The sequence below is a fragment of the Epinephelus fuscoguttatus genome, linkage group LG10 (genome assembly GCF_011397635.1).
Source record: "Epinephelus fuscoguttatus linkage group LG10, E.fuscoguttatus.final_Chr_v1".
NCBI lineage: Eukaryota > Metazoa > Chordata > Actinopteri > Perciformes > Serranidae > Epinephelus > Epinephelus fuscoguttatus.
The window spans coordinates 23,890,174-23,917,041 of NC_064761.1; the positions used below are offsets into that span (position 1 = coordinate 23,890,174).

The following is a 26,868-nucleotide window of genomic DNA, read 5'->3' on the forward strand; positions in this document are numbered from 1 at the left end:
ACTATCAGTTTCTCAAATGTCCACTCTGGCACAATTACCTAGATAAAATTCTCCTGACGTTACCAAGAGTCAGAAATGGAGGACAAACTTATCGTTGCTGTTGGAGCTCTACCACTCAATGTCAGTACTGTCCAGAGACTGAGCAAACTCGCTCAAGCTCGGAGATTAGTGAGTGAAGCTGTTGAACTACATGCTAAGTTTTTTATGACTTGTGTAAGCTTTTTTGTTGTTGCTTTTTGGCAGTAATTTAAGTTGGTCTTTTATTGTGGAAAGTGAACAATAGAAGGATTGAAGTGGTAATGTGCTGCCGTGACAGTATGAAAAATAATGTAGTTTTACTGCCTTGGTTCACTGTTCCAGAGCATGGAGTCCCCATAGTCACTGTGTTTACATCACTTGATTTCAGCTATCAGTTGTACTTTACTGCAAGACGTGAGCTGCCTTCCTTAGTTACTTAGCAAGCACAAGAGTGAGCACAGCTGTTAAGGGTGAATCTTCACCAGTTGCTAAATACTCCAAAAAAAAAAAACAAAACCCACTAATCTACAAGGCTGCTCCCTAATGGTCGACCAAACATTAGTCGACCAGAAAGGTCATTAGTTGGCAAGATTTCGTTGGTCGCTTAGCACACAAAAAAAGGCAAAAAGCAAACGTGAAACTCTATTAGGAGCTGCACCTCGTCAAAATAAATCCAAACCTATGTGACTGGACCATGTGGGAATTTAGTTTGAAAGTAAAGACAGAGGAAGTGGCCACGCTCAACAGTCAGACAGGAGTCACGTTACAAACCATTCACAGCCAACAGGTATCTTTCACTTCTTCTGTAAATATTCAGTCTGATAAACATGGAAAAGTTGATAATTTTAGTGCAGGGCTACCCAGAGCTTTACACCTGTCCCACAGACGATAGGCCTACCCACTTATAAACAGCGCCTGGAAGACGATCAGCTCTGCACTCAGGATTTCAGTTAAATAGGCTATATAATGCTTGTTAAGGTTGCTTAGCAACCTCAGACGCAACCTGCCAATACACTGTTGAAAGCTGGCACAAAAAAGCCCCAAGAGTAGCGCCAGGCACCGGACCTCATGTTTTCCAGGTGGTTAAAGACGGCGTGTGTACGGCCCCTAATTTCCAGGGCTGGTACCTGCGGTTATTCCACAGACTAGCTAATAACATGTCGGGCAGGAAATCCAAAGGGTGGAATCATTTTGAGAAGGTGGATGAACCCAAGGTGATATGTAAACTCATCTTCAATGGTCGACTACAAACATGACGTATCATCTGAAACATGGAAGTAGCTACATGCCCATTAGCCACTTAGTAATGTAGCACAGTGTTAACAATGTTACTGATACTAGTCTTTCTCACATCTTGAACTCAAACCATTGTGTTGTGCTGTCCAAAATATATAATTTAATAAATAAATTAATATCATAAACATGTGCACGACTAGTCAACTGATGGCCCAAAATGACGACTATTGGTCTACTAGGAAAATTCTTAGTCAGGGCAGCCCTATCTACAAGCGAATATTCACTTTGCTTTCAATATAGACACACCATTATTGTTCTGATTAAAATACAACTCTCAATATAAACTGAAACATAAACTGCAACCAAAAAAGCACGACGCAAATATCACATTTGTCTAGCTTGTCTCTCAGTCACACAGTCTACACTAGGACCACTTGATTATGGCAAAAATAAGAGTCCCTGATTATTTAACAGACTGACTTTCACTTTTGAAACATTATGGACTCACTGAACTTAAAAAAAAAAAAGAGAGAAAAAAATGAATGTGCTTCAGGACTCTGAACATGAAAATTAGCTGTTAGAACAAGTTGTTGTCCTTCATGACCCTACACACGTTCATACACATGCATGATGTTCTACACAGACAGAACCAATTGTGACACTTTGTGACTGTGCATGGTAAGAGGCACGATCTCCTGCCATGTTGTCGCATGTTTTAAAATAGTGTGTCTGGGCCGGCAGGAACAGCATTACCAGGAGATTCTCAGGGTTAGGAACTCATTGAGGCAGTACAGTAGCAGAGCAGAGATACAGATCTGTTTGGAGATGCTGGTGCCAGCTGGAGTCTGGCAGGAAAACTAGAGCTCCACTTCTAAAACTACTCACACAGAAACCAGACGTCACCAACATGTACAGTGTGCAGACTAAGCTGTACTGTCTCACATGCACACGTAAACTCTGCTTTCCCAACTTTTTATTGAACATGACCTTGGTTGAGTCCTTCCTGAGTCACGTTCAGCACTCAGACATTTTTCTGTTCTCAGTTAAGATAAACAGCACAGCGCCGCAACACGTGACTTTCAGTTTAATTAGAGGCATTCATTTTTAAGGATTCTGTTACTCTACAGTATTGTTGTTTGTATTGTTTTCCAAAAGTGTGGGATGTGTTTAATGCATGTCTGTAATCCCAATGGGCTTGAATGGGCGATGCACTGTTTAGATCTACATAATATTCATAATAATACACTCCAAGTCCAAGACAACGCCTGACAATATGTTGTGAAACAAAAGTGCAAAATCACCACAGTATTTATAATCACCACAAATTAAATTTTTGAGATTTACATTTATAAGATTTATATTTCTTTATATTTCTTTATAGTAATTTCTCAGTAAATGCAAACACTGAAACTAAATTTTCATTTGCCCCATCCATTGAACCAGCAGGGCTTTGGGAAAAGATCGATACAACTTAGTATTGTCATATTTTGCATGCTTTGATTTTTTTTGCTGTTATATAAATTAGTACTGAAAATACAAATTAAACTTTTGGTAGCCTACTAGAATAATAAAATCAATTGCTTTTCAGTCAACTATATACATTTTGCTGAAATAGAAATGGCTAAAATTAGATTGACAGAACAAAAACTTTATGGTGCTAGATAAATAACAGTAATAATAATGAACTGCATTATATCGCAGTGCTCTGGTGTTGCATATTCCTAAACTTTTAAAATCGCAATGATATTGTTTTGTGACTTAAATATCATCATAGTATTGCATTGTGGGACCTGTAGTGATTCCCACTCCTATGCAATAGAAGCAGCACACAGTCGCATTGCCAGCTACATCAGCAGTTGAAAGAACATAAACCTGACAACAGACAGGTTTTTTGCCCCGTTTTAAAGTCACTCATAGATTTAACGTTAATCAGCAACAGCTAATAAGATCTGCTGCCAGTGACGTTTGTCGTTTTAACTGGTGGACAGTCAGTCCCGGCTAAAAATGAGAAGCTGCTACCTGAATGCTTCCTGCTTACTCAGGACTTATAATTGTGTGTCAGCTCTATGCAGAGCCTACACTGTAGCCTACACACTTGGCCAACGCCATTGTGAGCATTTGTACTTGTGCTGTGGTGTGTCTGTGTCACTCTCACTAGTCAGCAGCGGGGTTTCTGTGAAGTGCTATAAAGTTTAGTTGTTTCAAAGCACACCCAAATAACACATTAAACATGGCTTAATAGAGACAATTTCAAACACAAGTACACAAACTGGCTTCACCATAACTCACAACATTCGAAACCAGGGACAACATTTAACAAAGGTAATATTACAAAATTTGGCTCCATTACAACTCACAAGGTTCACCAACAAAACAAATGTCTTATACGAAACACGTTTTCCAAACAAATACAACATGCTAACATCATTAGCACAAACCTATGGCATGTTACATTCTATGAATTAGCCTAGCAACGAGCTGAGATTTCCTCTGCTCATATGAAGCTAGGATAAATCACACACGACTTAAAATGCTGCATTTGTGGAGGCTTTATTGTCTTCACAATTTATTGCTTCTTATCTGTGAAATTAAAGTAAATAAAAGCTTTGTTTCCACTGAGGGAAATGGTGTCGACTTGGGGAGGTGTACGTCAGGCTACAGCGTCGATTCAAGGCAGAAGTATAAATCCCGCATTAGCTCGTAGCGTAGCAAATCTGGGTATTTTTGCCAACTCATGGCAGTGAGCCCAAATGTATTCATCCTTAAAAACTCTTTAATTTTTACTAATACTATATGCAGTGAAATACTGCCCAGCAGATGTAGATGTTCTGATCAGGTTTATTTCAGCCAATACCAACAACATATTGATCCTCAGGATCAGTGCAGGACATCTCTTTATGTAACATATGTAACATTTGAAGACAAAAATGTTAATATCATTATGATATAGTATTAATACCTTTAAAACAAAGATTCTCTTTTATATAGAGTCAAGAGATCTCTGATCGTAAGTAAGTCATAAGATCTGAATGTGAACTTATTTACTTGTTCACTTAACACATACAGTTTATCACATGCTCATGGCTTTAATGGAAACATAATGCTTCTCACCATTTCATTAATATGGTCTGAAAGGTTATATTGGAAAAACTTACGCACACATACCAATGATACAGAAAGACGCTGAGTAACTGTCTTGATATGATGTCTAACTGAAATCAAATGTTCTAATTCCTTGTTTCATTCACACACAGCTTTTAAAACCCTGGAGGAAACCACCTGGCTCTATGTTTATTCCAGTAAGCAGCTGCTACATGAAACATCCCACTTGCCTCATGTAGTCTTACTATATTGCACGCACACACACACACACACACACACACACAGAGTGACGTCCTGTTTTGATGCTGTGGCTGGATGGAAAACAGTGAAGTAGTCTAAACGAAGCAGCTTGTTTATTTTACTGTCTTGAAGAGAGATGGGAAAAATCAGCTGGGGAACAAAGAGCTTGAAGCCGACATCCCTTGTTTACGGGCACAGGCACACGCACGCGCAGAGTTCATTGCCAGTATTAAGTACAAAATTTGGATTTGGCTCAATGACAGCTGGTGTTACTGAGCTTGTTTGTGTACATCCTCATTGTCTTAATCAGATGCCTCTGAACAGAAGTCAATATGAGAAAGACAAACAGGAAGATAGGAGGTGTAAAGTGGGATGGATAGTACGGGAAGCTGATCTGTACCCATTCCCAAAACTTATTACTCAGTAACTTTCCACACTGTTATGAAAAAGACTGCAGTGTGCCAATAGAAGCATGAGTTTATCTCAACTGTAGGAACTAAAATGACGTTTTTCCCCATTCAACAAAATAGGCCAAACTTCTCAAAGGCTGACACCTTCTGCATCGGTGGTTAAACTTGTCTTGACACAAGCAACTGGGGAAAAAAAACACTAAAAGTGCTGTCAGAAACAATGGTCTGAGGGGGTGTCCTGGTGTGCAGGGCTGAAGATGACAGGAGGGAGGAGTAAAGTCTCGAGCGGTGCCACCACGGGACACTGTAACCTAAAGTCAAAGTGGGTTCGATAAGTTCACTTGATAGACGTCCAAATGAACCTGACATGTAGGGCAAAAGAAATACAGCCAGTTAGAGAAGGTTATACGGATCTTATCTGTGTGTTTGTCAGCGTTGGAGATGAGCACATTGTTTTTTTTTCTCCAGACAGGTCGAACAAAAAGACAGGAGACACTTGTGAATCACAGGATGAGAACAAAATGTTTCCTGACGAGGGGCGTCTTTCTGCTTACATTCTGCCAAATCCTCCATTAATTCTCTGACATGATGGAATTAAAATAGCTTATTCATGAAAACATCACATCATACTGTCAGTGTTGCTGACTGCAACTGTATGGTTGCCATGCCATCGTGGATCACCATCTTGCAGCACTGGCTCTAAGTGACAGGTAAAAAGGGTTCTCAGCAGTTTTGCGCTGGTTGAGTTTTGACGAAGGAAACAGTGATCGTATAATTAATGAGGGGACAACACCTTTATATATAATTTTTTGTCATGGCAGCAGCGTTTCCGTCAAAAGAGCTTTCATTTGCTGTCACACACTCAGTAAATTCAGACTGAATTGGATGCACAAGCTGAAACACAGTAAGATGATTCCGGTGTTACAGCGCTAAAGCGTGACGCTACAGATTTTGGAATGTGGCCTTGGGTGTAATGAATCAACATCCCTTATGTCTACTTGAAGACGATCTAATTACTTACATCACTGTTCTGATCGCAGTGGATTTTAAATTTACCATTACTTAAACACATTTTAAATGCGTTTCATTTCGTTTCTCAGGAAAATCCTGGACCAACAATCACGTCTCTGTTAATTGTTGCATCACAACTTTTTAATTTTTGTCTGTAGTCAGGAAAAGACAGGCCGGAAACACTGCTGGGGTTCTTGTGAATCAGAGTCTGTATGAGAGACTTATGATGTTCTTTCTCACTTAGAAACTGTGAGAGGAAAAAAAACTGTGAATGTGCAAGTGAGGCTGATAAAAACTAAAATCCATCTGGGGTCAAAAAGACTGAGTGAGATTAGTACGGTGGCTTTTAACCCATTAGTGAGGAAGTGATAAGCGGGATATTGCTAATGTGCCTGCTCTCACCAAGTCCATGTATAAATTTAGCATATGAGCGCTGCAAAATGAACCTGACAACCAGAGATATTTTTGTCGTTTTTAAATTTTTTGACAATCTTTCCAGCTTTTTCAAGCAACATTAGGCATGGACTTGCTCATACGAAAGATGCACTGAGTGACAAAACAAGAAGAAGCACTGTTTCTGGTTTAGTCTAGATGCAGTGGGGTCAAACATCTTTTACATTTATGAATTAAATCAAGTAAAATCTTTTAAAGATTAAGAAAACACAATCAAGAAACTGACTAAGCATTCCATTGTTAGTACACTTAACAGTTTTTGATAATCCCTGTGAGGCTTGATAGTCAGCACCAGTCACAACAACACTTGGATATGTGCGGTAGAAATTAATTAATTAATTAATTAATTAATTAATGTATAACAGTCAAATGTTGGACTGCTGGGACAACTGTCTTTCATTTAGTCTCCATTTAAAACCAGGGACAAGGGGTGTGCTACATCATCTTATTCACGATAATACCAGTATAATTTTTAATACGATATGAAAAATTCACAACATGATATTCACGATATTTCGACTTGTTGACATATTGACATCATGCTGTTACATACGGCAACAACAAGCATGGCTGAAAGCAAAACTATTACAGACTCACAGTGGTTAGAAAGTGGAGCAGCTTTAATAGTGTTGAATAAACCGTGGCGTCTTTAATTTTTGATGACAGAACAACCCGACTTCTCAGACTTTTTTAGCAAGTTGCCACTCGGAGGGAACTCATTCAGCGGCTCCTCCGGCAGCAGCACAGCATCTCTCCCTCTCCTCTCTCATCATGCACACGTGAGAGTCGGTGTTGTCAAGTGATTTTACTATTATTTTAAACCTTTGGTAGTGTAAACCTGCATGACGCTCACGGCTTGACAAAAAAACTACATATATATGAATGTGCGATATGGTAGCCTTACAGCCTGTCACAGGTTTCAGCGTGATGATAAGAGGAGAAGGAGGATTTTTTTGTGCTTGGTAACTGTTCAAATGTGTAAATTGTGGTAGTTTTTATTTTGTTGAACTATTAATATTGTATATAGAATCTGAATCTAACTCTGAGTTACTGTTGTTGTTTACAAACTAAAGAAATGAGAGATCATTTTTGTTTAGTTTTTGCTGAATATTTGAAGGTAAACTGTAAGACTATATCACTTATTTTGTTTCAATTCTAAGCTCTTAAATTAATAATAATGTTTCTTACTAATTTGTGACATTGTCAACAATATTGTTACCACAGAAATACCCTGAAATATTGTGATATTATTTTAGGGCCATATCACCCACCCCTACCCCTACAGACTTCTGATTGGACACATTTATATCACAGAGTATTTTGTATGGCCCTGACAAATTTGCATCACTAATAGCTAATGTATTGTGTCACACTTCCTACCTGTAGACTGGCTGCATCTCTCTGGCGATGCCTATTACAGCTCCTGGAGGGAACTGGTCAAATTCTTGGAAAAGGTCCCTGATGTTGGTCCTGTATTTCAGGTCCAGGTCGAGCTGCACTATGCGTGTCAGACCTGAAAGAAGAACACATCAGTCAGACAGCAGCAACTGTAAAGGAACCATTAAGGTTATCCTAAACATGCAAATTATTCAAAGAATAGCTGCTGTTTGACAAAAACAAGCGACTGCTGTCCGCTCCATGTGAGTGAATCACATTTGATTAAGGACAAAAAATAGTTCTCCATTTTTAAAATAATCCCAGGAAATTTACTTCTGAGTCAACTATGCACGTAGGCTGAATTCTCTGATCACTGGCACATCATCCAGTGAGTGTCTGCCTAATCACTTCTAAGAGTCCTTCCAGGAAAACACAGCTGGAGGATATAGAGCAGACTGACTACACTCTCGAAAAGCTTAACACAATTTAATGGTTTCTCTGTGTTGGGCTTTCTGTAATGTTACCCTTGACCTAGAAAAAAGAAAACGGCATGAAAATATCTTTGAATTATGGGAAGAAATGTGAAGAAAGTGGAGCATGACTATAAAAAATTGCACATTTGGCAGTTGTGAGCGTTTGTACAGTGAATGATTAACACAGTTGTTTGGGGATGAAGTGGTAACAGCAGTATCCAGGATATTCAGGCCCTCATCTGTTCATTGTTTCAGCTTCCTATGTTTTGCTGGTAGGCATGGTGATGAAAGGATGGGAAACACTCAGGAATGGTGTGCCAGGGGCACTGTGTGGTTATTGAACTGATGAAAACACTTGTCAGCTTAAGACAAACTGTCAAATATGACGGCCTCTAGTTTGAGGGCAGTAAACGTTTGTTGGCACCAGGTCGGTTTGAGTTGGTACAACTGGTGCTGAAGGACTTAAAAGATGAGAGTATTTCAAGATAATAAGCTGCATGGGTTGTCTGCATCATCAGCCTTCAGAGCTTAGTTCAACATGATTTCAGATCTGTTTCAGTTCTTTAAAGTCTTGTTGAGATCCAGCTGCCAGCTAGTCTATAATGTGTCAGATGATTATATATACAGCAGCACCAAACATGAACTATAATACACAGGGAAAATGTGATTTTTTAATTTTGTTGCACCATCACATCCAGTATGGATGCTCTGAGGATTTTATCCTGCTATGTAACAGCAGTCAGGGTACCACTGGCTATGACATGGAGGTCTGTGAGACCCTGTGTGAGAATATGCCTCCCCAGACCATCACTGACCCACCACTAAACCGGTCATGCTGGATGATGTTACAGGCAGCATAATGTTCACCACGCCATCTCCAGACTCTTTCACGCTTGTAACGTGCTCAGTGTGAACTTGCTCTCATCTGTGAAGAGAACGAGGCGCCAATGGTGGTGTGGTGTTCTCTGGCTAATGTCAATCAAGCTGCATGGTGCTGGGCTGTGAGCACAGGTCCCACTAGAGGAAGTTGGGCCCTCATGTTACCCTCATAGAGTCTGTTTTTGACAGTTTAGTCAGAAACATGCACACCAGTAGCTAGCTGGAGGTCATTTTGAAGCCCTCTGGCAGTGCTCCTGCGGCTAAAACTAGAGAAGAATCAGTCAGGACGGATAAGGAGAGAGCAACTGTCTGTGGCAACCACATGTAAAACTATTCCCGTTCTGGGGGTTGTCTTGCATTTGCCTCTTCATTGCTCCTGTCGTCACTTTTATTTGCACCAACGCCGCTGAAACTGATTCACATCACTGAATGTGTCCTGAATGGACAGGTTGATATCCCTCAAGTTTAACTGACTTTGTGTTATACTGTGATGATTAAGTGTTCCCTTAATTTTTAAGCAGGGTACATTTGATTTTAGTAACTTCAGTGTCCTTGGAGTGTGCACTGTGCAGCCGTATTATCTAGTAAAAATATTAAATTACTTGGAACGGGACTGGGGGCAAACAAAAAAACAAAAAAAACAAAAACTTGACTGGGACATCTTTACCAAAAATCCATTAAAAAAAAAAAAAAAAAAGCTCACTGACTTTGAGACAAAGGAACTGGGAGTGCAAAAAATGCCAACTAACTTCTGGGCTTTGGGACTCATTCCTGGGGCACACTATTCTGTGGGGGTAAAAATAGAAAGGTAACCAACACAGGATTGTACTCAAAGGGGCCAAACATCACAGACGAAAACTTAATTTTAGAAAGAAAAATAAATCACACCTTTGGCCTCCACAAAGCCAGCTGAAATGCAAAACAAAGGGTGTGCATGTAAGTTTGGGGAAATCATAGCTAGAGTTTGTGCTGCAAAGATATTTGAGGCCTCTGTTGAAACAAGTGACAGAAGGAAAGAAGACTCAGCAGTACAGCAACGACCTGTTTTCTGTGCTCTCCAAACAAGGAAGCTGGCATCACAATGCCTTCGTGCACTGTGGCAACAGAGAGGGGCTTGGATGAGTAATCTCCGAGTGGTCGACGCTGTTTGTTTGTACTAACAGGGCTTAACAAGTGGGGGGATAACAGGAAGAGGGCCTGAAGTTGTTACAACACTGAGATGTGGTGGGTTTGATGTTAGATCCATGACTGTGAAGGTGAAAGTAGGGCAGTGTTTCATCACAGCACATTAGGATTTCAATAAAAAGGTGATTTGAATGTATTACAGGACTCTGGTGATGCCTGCTCCACTTTCTCTCATCCTAAATTTATTGTTTGCACCACTGCCTTAAAGCCATCACTCTCATTATATCAATTATTATTATATCAATGTTTGTGAAGTAATATAAACCCATCCCCTGAACAAGATGCCTGCCAAGCTAAAAAAAAAAAAAAAAAAAAAACACTGTCGGAGACGAACAGAAAAAAGGTTGTGATTAAGTCATTGTACACTGGGCGCCTGTTCTACCAGGTGAGCTAGTGGCGCCCCTTCCAGTGTCTGTTTAGGCACAAAAGGCATTTTTTTTACTGACACATAGCTACTTTTCCGCTTTTTAACCGAGATATTACTGCTGTTCCTGATGGAATTGTGGCCCTCAACATGGTATTGTGTGTGAGCCAACACACGATCTTTCCCTTACAACGACCAAGTGATTTTTGTCCCTAAACCTAAACACACATTAACCATAGCGCTGCTGAAATATTAAGTTTTAATGTGTCAGCTACATAATAATGTGCAAATGTAATGTATCCATGGTTTGCAGAAACCTTCAATTCCAGGATTTTCTCGTGATGTTTTAACACAATGAAAGAATCTGGTTGCAATGCCACCTGTTTGATTTGATAGTCTGCAGATAACAAAAGGCATATCTGACTTGTTGACAGCAACTGAAGCATAAACTATGGACCAAAAAACACTTTTTCCACTAGTTTTCATTCAAATGTTAGTTTTAGGATAAAGAGGGCCTGTGGGATTATCAGTTAAAGTGCCTTAAGGCGCACTGATGCTCACAGTGACAAAATCCATTGTTTAAAAACCCCACATGTCCACTGCAAAACCATTTCATGATATACAGAAGCATCAAAGGAAAATAATTATTTGTTCAAGGCAGAGTATGCCATAACTGTCAATTAGTGTATTAGTATTTCAGGCCTGAAAGCTTTCCTTGTTTATCAAAAGCTAAGTATGAGCCTGATGTGACAAGACGGGAAGAAAAGACAGAAGGGGCATTACTCTTATTCATTTCCTCTCGTACCGTGCTCATCTCTTTATTTTCTTTCATTTGCTTTCAGCAGAAATGAAAGGAGGAGATATTAAGACTTCCTAACCAAATGAATGTGTTTCTGTAGTGCTGTCGGTCACTGTTGACGGTAGCTATTCTGTGCTGTATTACTGCCCTAAAGTTTAAAGCTTATGGTGAACTACTGAGTTTACCTAAAGTCAACACATGTACAACAACCTCACTGCAGCCAGTGTGCACCTATATAACACATTACTAATTAAACTGTAAAGCCCTATTCGGACGGGATTAGTTTAACGTGGAGACGTGGGGTAAAGTAATTATTACCAGGGATTTTAGTCCCGTCAGAACGCGCCATGTCTGTAATCATTACGGATAATGTCCTTGGGTAATATTAATCCCGTGCGAACGCGATCCTCTGTTAAAATGTATGTAAATATTTCGTCACATCCTGTTAACAACCATTTTTCCGAGTTTCCGACTAGTTTTTCGCGTTTTTTTTACGATGATGGAGTCGCTTGAAGAAGCATTCGGTATTGTCGGCAGTTGTGATAGTGGACATTCTTCTAATGACTGCATAGCCCTACTTGGGAGACCAATCAAAAAGGTCGAGAAGAAAGCACTTTTCAGAGCCACGAGACTTCTGGTTGTGTTAGGTAGGCCTAATATAAATCCATATTGCTAATCGTTGTGTACACACAATCCTGATCATGGGCAATATTTCATATTGGGCTAATCATTAATTATGATTATCCTTCAGCTGATGCTCACAGGAAGCAACATAGCATGCACATGCCAACAGGGAGGTGATGCCAGGATGCAAACCGAGTTACCACTCCCATCTCTGGTAGAATTCCAGAGATTTTTATATTACAGACATCCTGTGGTAAACTGACATTAGTCCACATCCCTATGTAAAACTAATCCCGTCCGAATAGTACTTAAGTGTATTTCAATTGCTCACACAATTACGCAACAATGTTTTAGAGGTGAGGGCTACAGTATACATTTTTTGAGCCCAGTCTCACTCCGAAGTTGTCCAAATTCAACGCTTGGGCACTGACTTGTGGCGTCAGAAACCAAAGAAAAAAAAGCATCCTTTAACATCGGCATAATATGCAGCCGGTTGCCATTATAGTTTGACGGCGGATGGGTCCAACAACCACTGACTTTCACCTCAGAGAGCAGTGTTTGCTTCCCATAAGATTCTAAAGCCAAACCCTGTTCTTTTTTCCTAAACCTAACCACATGGTTTTTGTTGTTGAAGCAAAAGAAATGTCAGTTCGCGTAGTTGTACCAACATAGTGCATTTATTTTGAAAGACATTGTATGTAAACGTTTAAGTTCCTGTGAAAATAGAAGTGTATCTTGAAAGAAGATAACTTGACACACTGTCCCAGAACGTCAACAAGAAATGCACCCAGGGTACCTTGCACGTCACATGTGGACATGGAAAGTCCATGACCAAAATGTCAACATGTGACGATGTCACAGAGAATGTGTTTATTCTTCAGTTATACAGTCAGCTATTATTATTATAATAAAATAATTGTCTCTATTACTATAATAACATTATATAACTGTTATGTATTCATTCATTCGTTTTCTGTAACCGCTTATCCCGTTGGGGGTCGTGGGGGGCTGGAGCCTATCCCAGCTGACATGGGCGAGAGTTGGGGTACACCCTGGACAGGTCACCAGACTATCGCAGGGCTGACACATAGAGACAGACAACCATCTACACTTTCGGGCAATTTAGAGTCACCAATTAACCTGCATGTCTTTGGATTGTGGGAGGAAGCCGGAGTACCTGGAGAAAACCCACGCTGACACGGGGAGAACATGCAAACTTATGTCTCACTGCTGGCAGTCAGTTGTTTTAACTGACTTTGACCTGGATTTACTCTTCATCTCCCCCCAGCAGTATTGAGAAAACTCACACATTAGTGATGGCAGATCTCTGCTGAATATTAGGTCTTGCAAGGACGAAATGGATTTGAAGAAAAATGGAGGGTTAAATTCAATCCTGACCAGGTGCGTTGGTGTTGAGAATTTATTGCAGGACTAACGTTGTTAGGGTGGCTCAGAGCGTGCCTGAGGCTCTGGTCAGATCAGAGTAAACCTCAACTCAGCCACAGCAAAAAAACAACAGAGACGCTGTTATCTAACATCACTTTCTTTTTTTTCCAGGAAGAAAGTGGGTCAACCTCATTAAGCCCTAATATCAGTCTTGATGTGAGCACTTACAGCCTGTTTGTAAGGGTCCTTGTTGTCTGCATTTACCAACGTTCTCTGGAAAACACCCCGGCTTTTTCAAAGCAGGAGATCACTTGAAATTCATTTTCACACTCATTATGTATGCAAGTTGATGTGTTTCCTGCTGCAAGAACTGTCTTCTGCTGTTTGTAGTAAACAGAGTGGTCACGAGCACTAGTTATATAATGATTTTATATGAAGACAAAAACACAAAAAAGCTTCAGGTCATGAGTTTGTCTTTAAATAAATGCATTTTGAAAATTGTGAAAATCATTCTTAATTTAAAATTGATTTTCTGATATTTTATTTATCTATTTTCTTTTTTCAAAGTGGTCGACATGATAATAAATATTTTAAATGACAAGAGCAGGCAGCACTACTTTTGCTGGACTGCAACCCAAGTTTTGACTTTTTCCAGCGTGATGGCATTGTGCTAGGACTGGGCGATATGGCAAAAAGTATTAACACGATAATTTTCCCTGTTTGGATCAATATCAGTATTTATCACAATATATAATTTGGTAATGCTGCAAGTTTGAAAAGTATCCTGATCTGACACCGAAAGAAGCCATATGATTTTCCAGCTTCCCACGGCACTCGTCATAAAGCTGGGGCAGAGCAGTTTAAGAAAAATATTTCCTGCCTGGGAGCTCGTACCTGCAGTCTAGCACTTTAATTTCTTGAACTCGTCTTTCTCCTCAGTGCTACTGGCGTCATGTCTTTGGCTAGAGTATGACACTGCATCTGTTATATCTCTGCTTCTTTTCGATCGCTTCTCATATACGGGGTTACAGCGGCAAAAGAGGACACTATAGATCGGATGTTCATGCTCTCAGTGTTGTTGCTGTCATGCCACCTTTTCAGGTGATGGAAAAGGTTTGTTGCGTTTCCCGTCCTGGTTGGCACCAACCGAGGACATATTTTGCAGACCGTCTTTGTCCGTGCGTCATCACCTTTCACCTAGCCAAACCACTTACAAATTATTGACATAGTGTAACCTTTTTTATCCACAATTTCGTCCATTTTTGAGCATAACACAAGCTTTTCTTCAGCTTCACCCCCGCTTTGCTCTTCACTTCCCCATTTCCCCTCTTTTCATTATGTCCACACTACTTTAAATTCCTCCTCACCTCAGCACAAACTTTGCAGTGAAAAATGGGCATGTACAATGACACGCATCCCTGACACTGCAGATCGCCCAGTCCTACATTGCTTTAGTGAAAATTCTGAAAACATGCTGGCTAGTCTTGTTGACCTGGTAAACCATAATACCATGACACCACCCAAGCCTATATCAAACCCTAATTTCAACATCTGGCAGTCAATCAGTAAGGGACAATGACTCTCACTGCTAGTCAGAGGAAGTTGGGACATTTAAATTTAGCTTCAGTGCTATCCACTCCACAATCCCACTCATATTCAACCCTGGTCTGTTTTTTTTATATCATTAAAGATAGTGGGAAGAGTTATTAGCTCTGTGTTATCAGCTCAGGAGAAACAGGACAGGAGGTCTGATTGACGTCCCTGATGATAGCAGGGATGTCTGCTAAAGACGCTGAACCTTAGTGTTTAAGAAAGGCGATACACTGTGATAATCTCCAGTTCAAACACAAAGTTAAAGTACATTTCTGCTGCTTCATTTTGGAATTTTCACCAGGCACTGATGAGAGGTGAAACAGATGGCTGTCAAGAGGCAAATAAAGATGGAACCTGAAACACTATTATAATAAATCAGCATTTTTGACACCCATCTGCTGTGTAATTTTAGCTCTGTATGACACCCAGTAGAAAAGGTACTACCTCGCTCCCAGCTACCATCTTTCTCACTTCAGCAAAGCAATTCACACATCAGCGGTGCCACTTCTACCTGAGGTGGAAAACAGAGGTCGAGCTTGTAGGAAAGACTCAAGTCGCAGCATGTTGACATCTCTGGAGGGGAAACAAAACATGGAACACCTCTCCTCGAACAAAAACAGTGTTTCGTAGGAACCTTATCATTAATGCAACAGGTTTCCATTGTGCAATTTTATTTTCATCCTCCAAGGACAGATGGTGTGACAATAGAGTCCTCTTTTTAAGCCTACTGACTGCTTTTAACACTGTCACACATACAGTATATCACATTTATATTTAAATGTCTTCTCTTAGCAAAAATATTGTGATGTATTTTTGTGTTTAACTGCTGTTATTGAAAGCACATTAGTGTGGTGGTTTTGTGCAACAGTTACTGTCTGATCACCTCAATTTAGCTCATCGTTCATCTTAAACCTTTCAGTTTCCCATTTATCCTGTTCTGGCTGTGTGGCTTGTTGAACACTGAACCCAAAGTGCTGACAATTTCCTCTATTTCTTCCTTCTCTTTTGACAACCAAATTAAACTCGCTGAAATCACAACAGCTCCCACTTCACAAGTTGTTGGAGGATGTTAAATTTCCAGCCCTCCCACTTGCAGCTGCTACTTTTATTTATGGATATCACGTTTGTTTCACTGTGTCTTTAATCATAAATGATGTTGTGTGTCCGCCGCGCAGCTCGCTGAATCAAAAGAGTTTTGGGAAAACAGTACCCCCACTCTCTCTCTGCTAAGACAACCACATTATGCCCTTTAGAGATAAAAGGATTCTTTAAATAGAAATGTGTGACCACTTGGACACAAAGCAGCCGGGTGGCACATGTGGCTGATCAATAAGCATTTTAGGGACACAACGTGAGACAGCATCAGATGTGCACCTCCAGCTCATGCAAGGGGATGCTTAAAATCCAGTCAAAACAACTTTCTGCTTCACCACAGAGCTGACGACTGAGTGAAAACTACACAATCAAACATTCACCCACCCCCCCAGCACAATCTTTTATTGATCGTCCTGTTTTGTCTTAAGACATTTCTCTTTTTCCTCTTCTGCCCTTTAAGTGATATCCTGCTTCCCTGAGTAATGTAAATAGCACACTTTGATGTGTACCTTAAAGAAAACCTGAATCTGACCACAGGAGCTGTCGAACCTTCAAATATTGGACATGCTGCATTTTTCTTTGATGGAAAGCTAAAAAAAAATGAAGAAATTCAGCCTCCAGCTCACGCAGATGACCGATTCTCTCTGCTGTGGTGTTCATAAAAATAATTTAATGCATGTAACTGCTGAAATACTCTCAGCCTCAGAGTGAAAAACACATCACTACATCCTCTGTTCATAACTAGAATTACCACCCCGCGGCTCTTTGCCTCCGCACACCAGTCAGAATTTCACTTGCAGTCCTTCCATGACTGTGAAAACATGAGTGCTTCACATACATCCTCAACCCCACAGCAAAGATGATCTATACAATCAGCACATTTTCAAGGTTGACACCCGAGATTAGTATCACCAATTCAGTATCTGACCAAATGTCTCCCCTTCTGTTCCTGAGTTATGACGTTGATGGTGTTTTTGCAAAACATTATGATGCCACAGTGAAGCTGACCTTTGACCTTTTGGATATAAAATGTCATCACTTTATTGTTATATCCTATTAGATATTTATGTGAAATTTTGTCAGATTTAGCACAAGAATTCTTGAGTTATGGCCAAAAACATGTTTGGTGAGGTCACACTAACTTTGATCTTTGACCTTCGACCTCCAAATTCTAATCAGCTTATTTTTGAGTCCGAGTGAAGGTTTGTGCCAAATTTGAAGAAATTCCCTTAAGGTGTTCTCGAGATATTGCGTTCATGAGAATGAGATGGATGCAAGGTCAAACTGACCTTGACCTGTGACTGTCGACCACCAAATTATTATCACTTTATTTTGAGTCCAAGTGAATGTTTGTGCCAAATTTGAAGAAATTTCTTTAAGGTTTTCTTGAGATATTGCATTCATGAGAATGACGCAAATGCAAGGTCACATTGACTTTGCCACCAAAATTGTATCAGTTCATCGTTGAGTCCAAGGGGACATTTGCGCCAAATTTGAAGAAAATTCCTGAAGGGATTCTTGAAATACGGACAGCTGGACTAGAACGGACAGACGATGAACAGCCTGAAAACATAATGCCTCCAGCTATTGCTGCTGAATGTCAACCCCTATTAAAGGGATAGTGCACCCAAAAATGAAAATTCAGCCATTATCTGCTCACCCATATGCCGATGGAGGCTCAGGTGAAGTTTTAGAGTCCTCACAACACTTCTGGAGATCTAAGGGGAGAGGGGGTAGCAACACAACTCTACCTAATGGAGGCTTACGGTGCCCCACATTGAAACATCCAAAAACACAAAACTGAAACCACAAAATATCTCCATACTGCTCGTCCGTAGTGATCAAAGTGTCCTGAAGCCCCGACATAAAAAGTTGTTTGGAAAAACTTCATTTGAACTCTGTTTTTAGCCTCATTGTAGCCTGTAGCTCTAACTGCCTCTCTGTGCACCGCGCTCACGTGTGCGCAAGCACGAGACCAGCAAAAGCACATGAACACACATGAACACAGTGCCCGTGTCTCACGGTCTCGCGTGACATTTTCATTTTTAGGTGCACTATCCCTTTATATATTTTAATTATTATGCCTAAATCACAACTTAAAATAAACGTGATCTAAAGTGTTCACATTGTATCCTCTGTGCACTCCCAGTTACACTTTCAAAACTTAAAATAGGACGATGCCCTGCTGCCTGTAAGACGGAAACTCAAGGTTTTATATGTGTGGCTCAGGTGACTTTTGATCCAGAGCCCAGTTTGGTTCAATTGTGGAGTGATGCCCCATGCTGCACGTCCACTGAAGTGAAGCACAACAGAGGGGAGTGCTGCCATCGGTCAGCACCAACACAGGGGGCACTAATGTGGGCAGCGGCGACAAAACACATCCTCCCTTCCTTACTCCCAGGGGCCCCTGCAGCCTGCCACGTGTCTGTTAGATACCTGCCCATACTGCCTTTTCCAGCTGTGCACCTGCTGTGCCAGGATAGGAGAGTGAGCAGCTGAGTGAATTTAAAATATGGTCTGCAGTAACACACAATGTCTATGTAAAAAAAAGAAAGAGAGAGAGAGAGAGAGAGAGAGAGAGAGAGAGAGAGAGAGAGAGAGAGAGATTTTCTTAGATGTGATGCGTGGGCTCTTTCTTAGTCAACAGCTTATTTTAAAAACTGAAACCCTGAAGATTTTCGTTATTTGCCCAGATGAAATTCTGGTGTATGCTGTGTGCAACTTCATCCTCACAGAAAGTGACATGTTAAAACTTTATGGCATAATTCTTGATCCACATGTGACAGGTTCATATTGCAACCTGCTGTCACTTTTCATGTTGAATGACAGGATTTTAATACACAGGAAAATACTAACCATCAATCAAATCTAAGTTTTTATTGTTTTCTGTTAAAGGTTTGTTCACATCAATAATGTCTGGACATACTTTAACTGTTGAAACACCCAAAATGCTGTACATCAGCTTGACATCTATGGGACACTTTCTGGAAATGTCCAGCGCTAGGAACTCAAAACCACTGCAAATAAAACTACACCTATCTACATGGATAGTTTCCACTCAGGGTAAGAGATTACAGCATTTACCAACACCTATTTATGGTATTAATAACATCTAAAGATAAGTCTGTGACAAAGATCTGTGACAACATGTGCCTTCCTTACCTTCAGGCATGATGTGATGCATGGCAACAGACAGGAAGAAGATGGCGTCGCTGTAGTAAGCCCCAGAGCCGGCACTGAAGTGCTTCTGCATGGCCTCCACGATTGGGAACAGCTTCTGTGTGAGAGCCACCACGTCATGGAACAGCACCTGAAGATCAACACAGAGGAATCATGTCTTTACAATAACTGTAGTAGAGCTGGGAGATATATGGGACTACTAAAGATATCATTTTATGAGACTACTGGTACATGCCGTCTGAGGTTTATGTTGTAATGCACGTTCTTTTTCAAATCCTTTTTAGCATCAGTTCTCATCCCCCCTCATAAAAATGACTGTACTAAATAACATTTACATTATATTAACATATTCTGTCAGTATCAATAAGCCCTTTACTGCAGGAGACTGTGAGAGGAATCAGAGGTGAATGGGACATTTTTCCACACAGAACCACCTGGAGCCAGATGCATTAAACTCTGTGCATATATACTGTTTTAGTCGTGAATCTACAAAGACAGCAATATGCATTCTAAAGCCATGCCTATCCCCGATACTGTTTCATAAATCTCAATTGTGGAGCTGGGCGCAGGTGCACAAGCCTCATTTCCACTCCCACAGTGAGCCATAAATTGATGCTGAAACGCCCTTAAACAACCGTTTGGATATTGATAGTCGTGCCTGCTCCACAACTTACTGTCACTAAGAAATTCAGCAAAGAAAGTGCAATTTTACCAAGAGAAAAGGTGCAGGTTCTCCAACAGCACCAGACCAGCTGTCACTAATGGCAGCTGTGGCTATTTATAGCAACCATACCACCAATTCATGACATGCTTCTGCAAACCATCATCACAGTACAGTAACCCACTGATGTGGCATTTCTAATTGCATGAATGAGTGTTGTGAGTTCTGATATATGCTAAACGTTGGGGTCCGTGGGAATACTCTTTTAGATGAAATATCTCACTGACAATGACTTTAAACCTGTTCAGTCCTTTTTGTGTGTCCTTGGAAATCAGCAAACCAAAAACGACAAGTCTTACACGGAGGTACTGTTCAAAAGACTGACACTAACTTCCAGTCCACTAAAGCACAACCACCTGCCTCATGCAACCTCTCACATAAATCTTCTACTGTCCTCAGCAAGTCAAGAGAACCATGGTGTCTTAAGGAAAACAGATATAAGGATAAACAAGCATTTAGCCTTACATCACTTTAAAGGTTTTGACTGATGCATCATATGATGGTCAGACAGTCTTACTGATCCACAACCCCAATCCATTAAACACCAAGTCTCCTGACTCTCAGCGCTCCTCTGAGCTTTAAATCACACGACAGCTGTGTGGCAGCGGCCTCTGCTCTGATCATGACCAGCAGACATCTCTACAGATTACTGAAAGAGGATTTTTTTTTAAATGTAGTAATCACTGATTATCATTAAAGCTTTCCTGCGGAAGGAAAAAAAATACATGTGTTGGTTTTGGACGAGAGAATCTGGCCTTTTCCGGTTAAGCCTGACATCAGTAAGTGTGTACGTTAGAGGCTTCAGATAAAAGCTGGACAATATGGCTGTGGTCATATTATAAATCAGGTCCGTGTGCCTCGATGGGCAAACATCATTTAATGACCCCTGGCAGATTAAGGTAAGCCCTCTGTTGTTACCGTCCTGGACTGCTGTTCGTAATGTGATGTAATGGGACATAAATCACTGCTGTGGTTATTAGGAGTGATATTGCTTAAGGCCTGATAAATAATCCTCACTCCTTTAGGGACTCCTTGGAAACACTACACGAGTTAACACTACAGGGGGCGTCTTATTTCCATGTTTCTATAAACTGAGTAAAACTTTAAACCAAAAGCAAATAATTAGTGTTTTCATTACGATAAACCGACTGTCAGTCGCAACCAGTTAGAGACAAACCACAAGTACAAGTAAGTTAAGTTACGGGACAGATTGTGCACAATATGACACTGATAAAACAGGATCAACAATAATGATTTTGAGAAAATAAACTGAGGTCAGACAAACCTAACTCCACCTCTTACAGCATGCGTATTTCTGGAAGATTCTTGTATATTTTATAAACTATTTTGTAAGGCTTCCCATTAACAATTCATGGAGACAACTCAGCTAAACCAAGTTTACTGCTTTCCCCAACTGGCCACAATAAATAATGTATTAAGTTCTTTTAAAATTGGCTTGACATATTTTTCTAACAGAGTGTGATTTGCTCAACATTTGACATGCTGATACAAAAGACTTTTACCGTGCGTCTTTTGAGGGTAGTTTAAATTTAATGGGTAAGTTGGGCGATAATTAAAATACAGGACATCAGCAAATATAGTGATAGACATAAAAAGACTGGTGCAGGGGAAACTTAATGTGAGTAGCTTTGATTCACATTAAAAGAAAAATTAGATTTTCTTAAATATAACGGGATATTAACAGCTAGTCAAAGGGACCAGAACCAGACGAGTTCACCCACTAACCAGCCTCAGAAACTGAGATGTTTGAACATGCAATTGGAGCTCTGTTGAAGCTCTGTTGTTTTAAAGGTTTCAGAGCCTAAGTACTAGTTACTATTATACTTAAGTCCTGTGGTTTGTGAGGAACAAGTTAAAGTCCCACCCTTTACCACAGGGTTCCTACAGCTTAAGGCAAATTAGATTTAGGACTCTAACATCACTTGATGATCCTAAGTGCTATATCGTAGGCAGTGTCAGTGAAGATGCTCAGCCATCCAGGTCATGGTAATCATAAGTGCTATATCGTAGGCAACTGGACTTGCTTGAGTTTCCTGAAGACGTTTCACCTCTCATCCAAGAAGCTTCTTCAGTTCTAAAGAGAAGGTGCAGAGTTGTTGGCTTTAAACTCTGTGTGGGTGTGAACCCTTACAGAGTTGTTAAGGTCGCAATGTGAGTGACATCCTGGGTGTCGTTAGGGTTAGATGGGTCCAGGTGAGAATAGGTGTTACATCATCAGGGAAGGGATCCCAAGACTGCATTGTAAGTGGGTGATAAATGGTGTCGTAGGTCACCTCCTCTGTTTACCAATTGTCATTCCAGTTGGACTTGCTTGAGTTTCTTGACGATGTTTCATCATCATTCAAGAGGCTTCTTCAGTCCTGAAGAAGCCTCTTCAAGAGGACCGTTTAATGAGTTATTACCTATTACAGACACGACTAACAGCTAACAGTTAGCCCAGCTAAACTTGCACACAGAAATAGTAATGTTTGTTTAATCATTGTGTTTATAGACTTTGCAAACATCGGATTAGTCTAAATGGTGATACAGTGATGTGAAAAATGTGAGATTATATATATATATATATATATATATAGAGAGAGAGAGAGAGAGAGAGAGAGAGAGAGAGAGAGAGAGAGAGAGAGAGACACACACACATATATATATATATATATATATATATATATATTTATGTATGTATATATATATATATATATATATATATATATATATATATATACATACATAAATACGTATATATACAGTACAGGCCAAAAGTTTGGACACACCTTCTCATTCAATGCGTTTTCTTTATTTTCATTGTAGATTCTCACTGAAGGCATCAAAACTATGAATGAACACATGTGGAGTTATGTACTTAACAAAAAAAGGTGAAATAACTGAAAACATGTTTTATATTCTAGTTTCTTCAAAATAGCCACCCTTTGCTCTGATTACTGCTTTGCACACTCTTGGCATTCTCTCCATGAGCTTCAAGAGGTAGTCACCTGAAATGGTTTCCACTTCACAGGTGTGCCTTATCAGGGTTAATTAGTGGAATTTCTTGCTTTATCAATGGGGTTGGGACCATCAGTTGTGTTGTGCAGAAGTCAGGTTAATACACAGCCGACAGCCCTATTGGACAACTGTTAAAATTCATATTATGGCAAGAACCAATCAGCTAACTAAAGAAAAACGAGTGGCCATCATTACTTTAAGAAATGAAGGTCAGTCAGTCCAGAAAATAGCAAAAACCTTAAATGTGTCCCCAAGTGGAGTCGCAAAAACCATCAAGCGCTACAACGAAACTGGCACACATGAGGACCCACCCAGGAAAGGAAGACCAAGAGTCACCTCTGCTTCTGAGGATAAGTTCATCCGAGTCACCAGCCTCAGAAATCGCAAGTTAACAGCAGCTCAGATCAGAGACCAGATGAATGCCACACAGAGTTCTAGCAGCAGACCCATCTCTAGAACAACTGTTAAGAGGAGACTGCGCGAATCAGGCCTTCATGGTCAAATAGCTGCTAGGAAACCACTGCTAAGGAGAGGCAACAAGCAGAAGAGATTTGTTTGGGCCAAGAAACACAAGGGATGGACATCAGACCAGTGGAAATCTGTGCTTTGGTCTGATGAGTCCAAATTTGAGATCTTTGGTTCCAACCGCCGTGTCTTTGTGAGACGCAGAAAAGGTGAACGGATGGATTCCACATGCCTGGTTCCCACTGTGAAGCATGGAGGAGGAGGTGTGATGGTGTGGGGGTGTTTTGCTGGTGACACTGTTGGGGATTTATTCAAAATTGAAGGCACACTGAACCAGCATGGCTACCACAGCATCCTGCAGCGACATGCCATCCCATCCGGTTTGCGTTTAGTTGGACGATCATTTATTTTTCAACAGGACAATGACCCCAAACACACCTCCAGGCTGTGTAAGGGCTATTTGACCAAGAAGGAGAGTGATGGAGTGCTGCGGCAGATGACCTAGCCTCCACAGTCACCGGACCTGAACCCAATCGAGATGGTTTGGGGTGAGCTGGACCGCAGAGTGAAGGCAAAGGGGCCAACAAGTGCTAAACACCTCTGGGAACTCCTTCAAGACTGTTGGAAAACCATTTCAGGTGACTACCTCTTGAAGCTCATGGAGAGAATGCCAAGAGTGTGCAAAGCAGTAATCAGAGCAAAGGGTGGCTATTTTGAAGAAACTAGAATATAAAACATGTTTTCAGTTATTTCACCTTTTTTTGTTAAGTACATAACTCCACATGTGTTCATTCATAGTTTTGATGCCTTCAGTGAGAATCTACAATGTAAATAGTCATGAAAATAAAGAAAACGCATTGAATGAGAAGGTGTGTCCAAACTTTTGGCCTGTACTGTTGTTTACAAGGCGATTCCCTCTATAGTCCGGCCGGCCGGATGAGTCATGGCCTTGTAAAAGATGTTTGTTTCTTTTAGTTGGCGAGAGTGTGTCGCCGCAAAAGCAACAAACATCCACTGAACTTTGGCGGCGTTTTCTGCGAGCACGGCTGAGCCATTTTGTACCGCTACACGTGTTTCTAGTGGGACTATGTTTACAAGCACAAGAGTTCAGCGAGCCACTGAAGGACCGCCCTGCAGATTTACTATTGGTTCTGCAACGTAGGGAGTTTTTTAAACTCTGAAATTGTATCCGCCCATCTAAACACAAAATCAGGGATAAAGTCATCAGTCTTTAGTTAAGTAAAGCGTCTAAAGACTGACTTGTGAGTCTAACTTCCTCATGACATCCAGGGTTCAGTGACAGCTAGCTAGCAGACAGCGGATCCTCGGCTCGGCGCATCCCTGGCCGAAAAATACAATGAGTGGTTTTGCTATCCTGATCTTTGTGACGTTAATGCCAAAGCCATTCAGCAAATTATTTAAAAAATTATACCAATCATTTTGAGATTTTACGATGCAATGTTGGGAAAAAGAAAAAAATGTAAATCCTACTTCCCGTGTCTTAGCATTTTTATGACTTTGAAAGACTGATTTTTGATACCAGTAAAGGCCTTAATTTTTAGATTCATTGATTCAAAACCTTGTAAAACCTTTTAGGGATTCACGCAAAATCTGTATCAGGAGGAGAAAATGTTTGTCAACCTGTGAGAAACACATGCTGATTGTTTTAAACACAGATATGGACTTAATATTGAGTGCAAGGTTAAAATTAGGTTGCTTACAGACAATTACTTCATGCTGTTTTTCCAGGCACTCCCCACCCCTCCCTCCTCCAACCCAGATTTTTCAAAGATCACAGATTATTGGACATATTGACGAACAGTAGCCCAACAGCATTACTTATCCAGTGATTAAATAAATCCATTTCTATTATCTATACTTCTGATACATTGCACTTAGTGTATTTGGCCAAATAATATTTTTAGCACACAGATAAAACTAGCTGCACAAAGTTGACTTGAGAGGTTGGACATGCTTGACAATTGTTGGCAAGTTGTGCTGCTTTTTGAAGAGCCGTCAGTGCAAAGTAAAATTTCCCTTTTTTGACTTTTGTGGCCAGGCTTGCTTATCATATTTTCTACTGGACAGAGGATGAGAGGGGGGAAAATGGGACATTTATGCCTGTACATACTGACAAAATCGAATGAGAAAGCTTTACAGAACCAATATCCTGCCATTAAAACATTCATTATTCTGTCAACAACATTCATTGCCTTCGTGTGGGCAGAGTACTAAAATCCTGCGTGCATCTTTTTATCAAAAGCACAAGGACAAGATAAAAGTTTAAAAGAACAGTCAGAACACAGCGTGCCTGTTATCAGGAAATTATGATTTTAACAATTTGCTCCTTAAAAGCTTTGGTTCTGAATCCACAATGAGGGTCCTATCACCCCCCTCAAGGCCACTTCATTTCATATGTTTTACCAATTTACTGGATCCTCGTGATTTACTTATGAGTTTCCTAGTTCAGTTACATGATATTAACATATTATATGTATGTATACTCCTACACAAAGATTCTTCTCACAGGAACAGCGCATTAAGCAGAGAATCACATCACAGCACTGTGTTGTCTTGTGTTAATGGCTGCACAGGAATGAAGCACATGGCTCCAGTGTGTTGTGTGAATGGTGGTCAGCAGCAGTGAGCACAGCCTCTGGGCAGTGTGACTCTGCAGGCTGTTTGTTACGAATGTCAAGTGGTTCACTGAATTTATCACAGTTGAGAAGTGAAGGGAGCTAAAATCCTTGCATAACCGCTGTCTGACTCTCATGCTCCTTTGAGATAAATAATTAAGGGGAATGAGGCTCGAGATGAGCAGACAAGGATGTCATCGTGCTCATATACACTGCCCCTGTCAGCCTCCGGGAAGTCCCCGTCCCATCTGTAACTTTGGCAGGACTTCAGTGTGTGCTTCAATAGAGACAGAGGAGACAGTGGCTGTTCTTGTGTAAGTGGCAGAACATAATTTCATGATTCGTTATCTCAAACCATGATGTCTAAAAAGCACTGATCTGGAATGATACCACAGCAATGTTGAAACCACTGGGAGTACAGCCTGTTGGTACAATTTATGGTGCATGTAACTTTGATTTACAGAGGCACAAAATTGTGTAACAGAATTATAAAAGCATGTTTCCCTGGCTCTATGGATGGGAGTTAAGATTTTATTGAAACCAATTCTGCTTATTGGTCCGATTCTTCATCGATTCCTGAACAATTTCCTGCGTTGGGAAAAA

The 26,868-nt window shown here is 40.5% G+C and overlaps 1 protein-coding gene across 3 annotated transcripts in view; it reads right to left on the reverse strand.

The window, feature by feature from the left end:
- The window catches only part of xxylt1 (xyloside xylosyltransferase 1), a 48,561-nt gene that overhangs the window by 14,132 nt on the left and 7,561 nt on the right, over window positions 1-26,868 (reverse strand). For all 3 annotated transcript variants that reach the window (XM_049587891.1, XM_049587893.1, XM_049587892.1), the window contains 2 exons: window positions 19,408-19,555; window positions 7,851-7,983 (listed from right to left, as the gene is read on the reverse strand). In XM_049587891.1, the coding sequence (XP_049443848.1) occupies window positions 7,851-7,983; window positions 19,408-19,555 (281 nt within the window). The remainder of the gene's footprint in view (window positions 1-7,850; window positions 7,984-19,407; window positions 19,556-26,868) is intronic.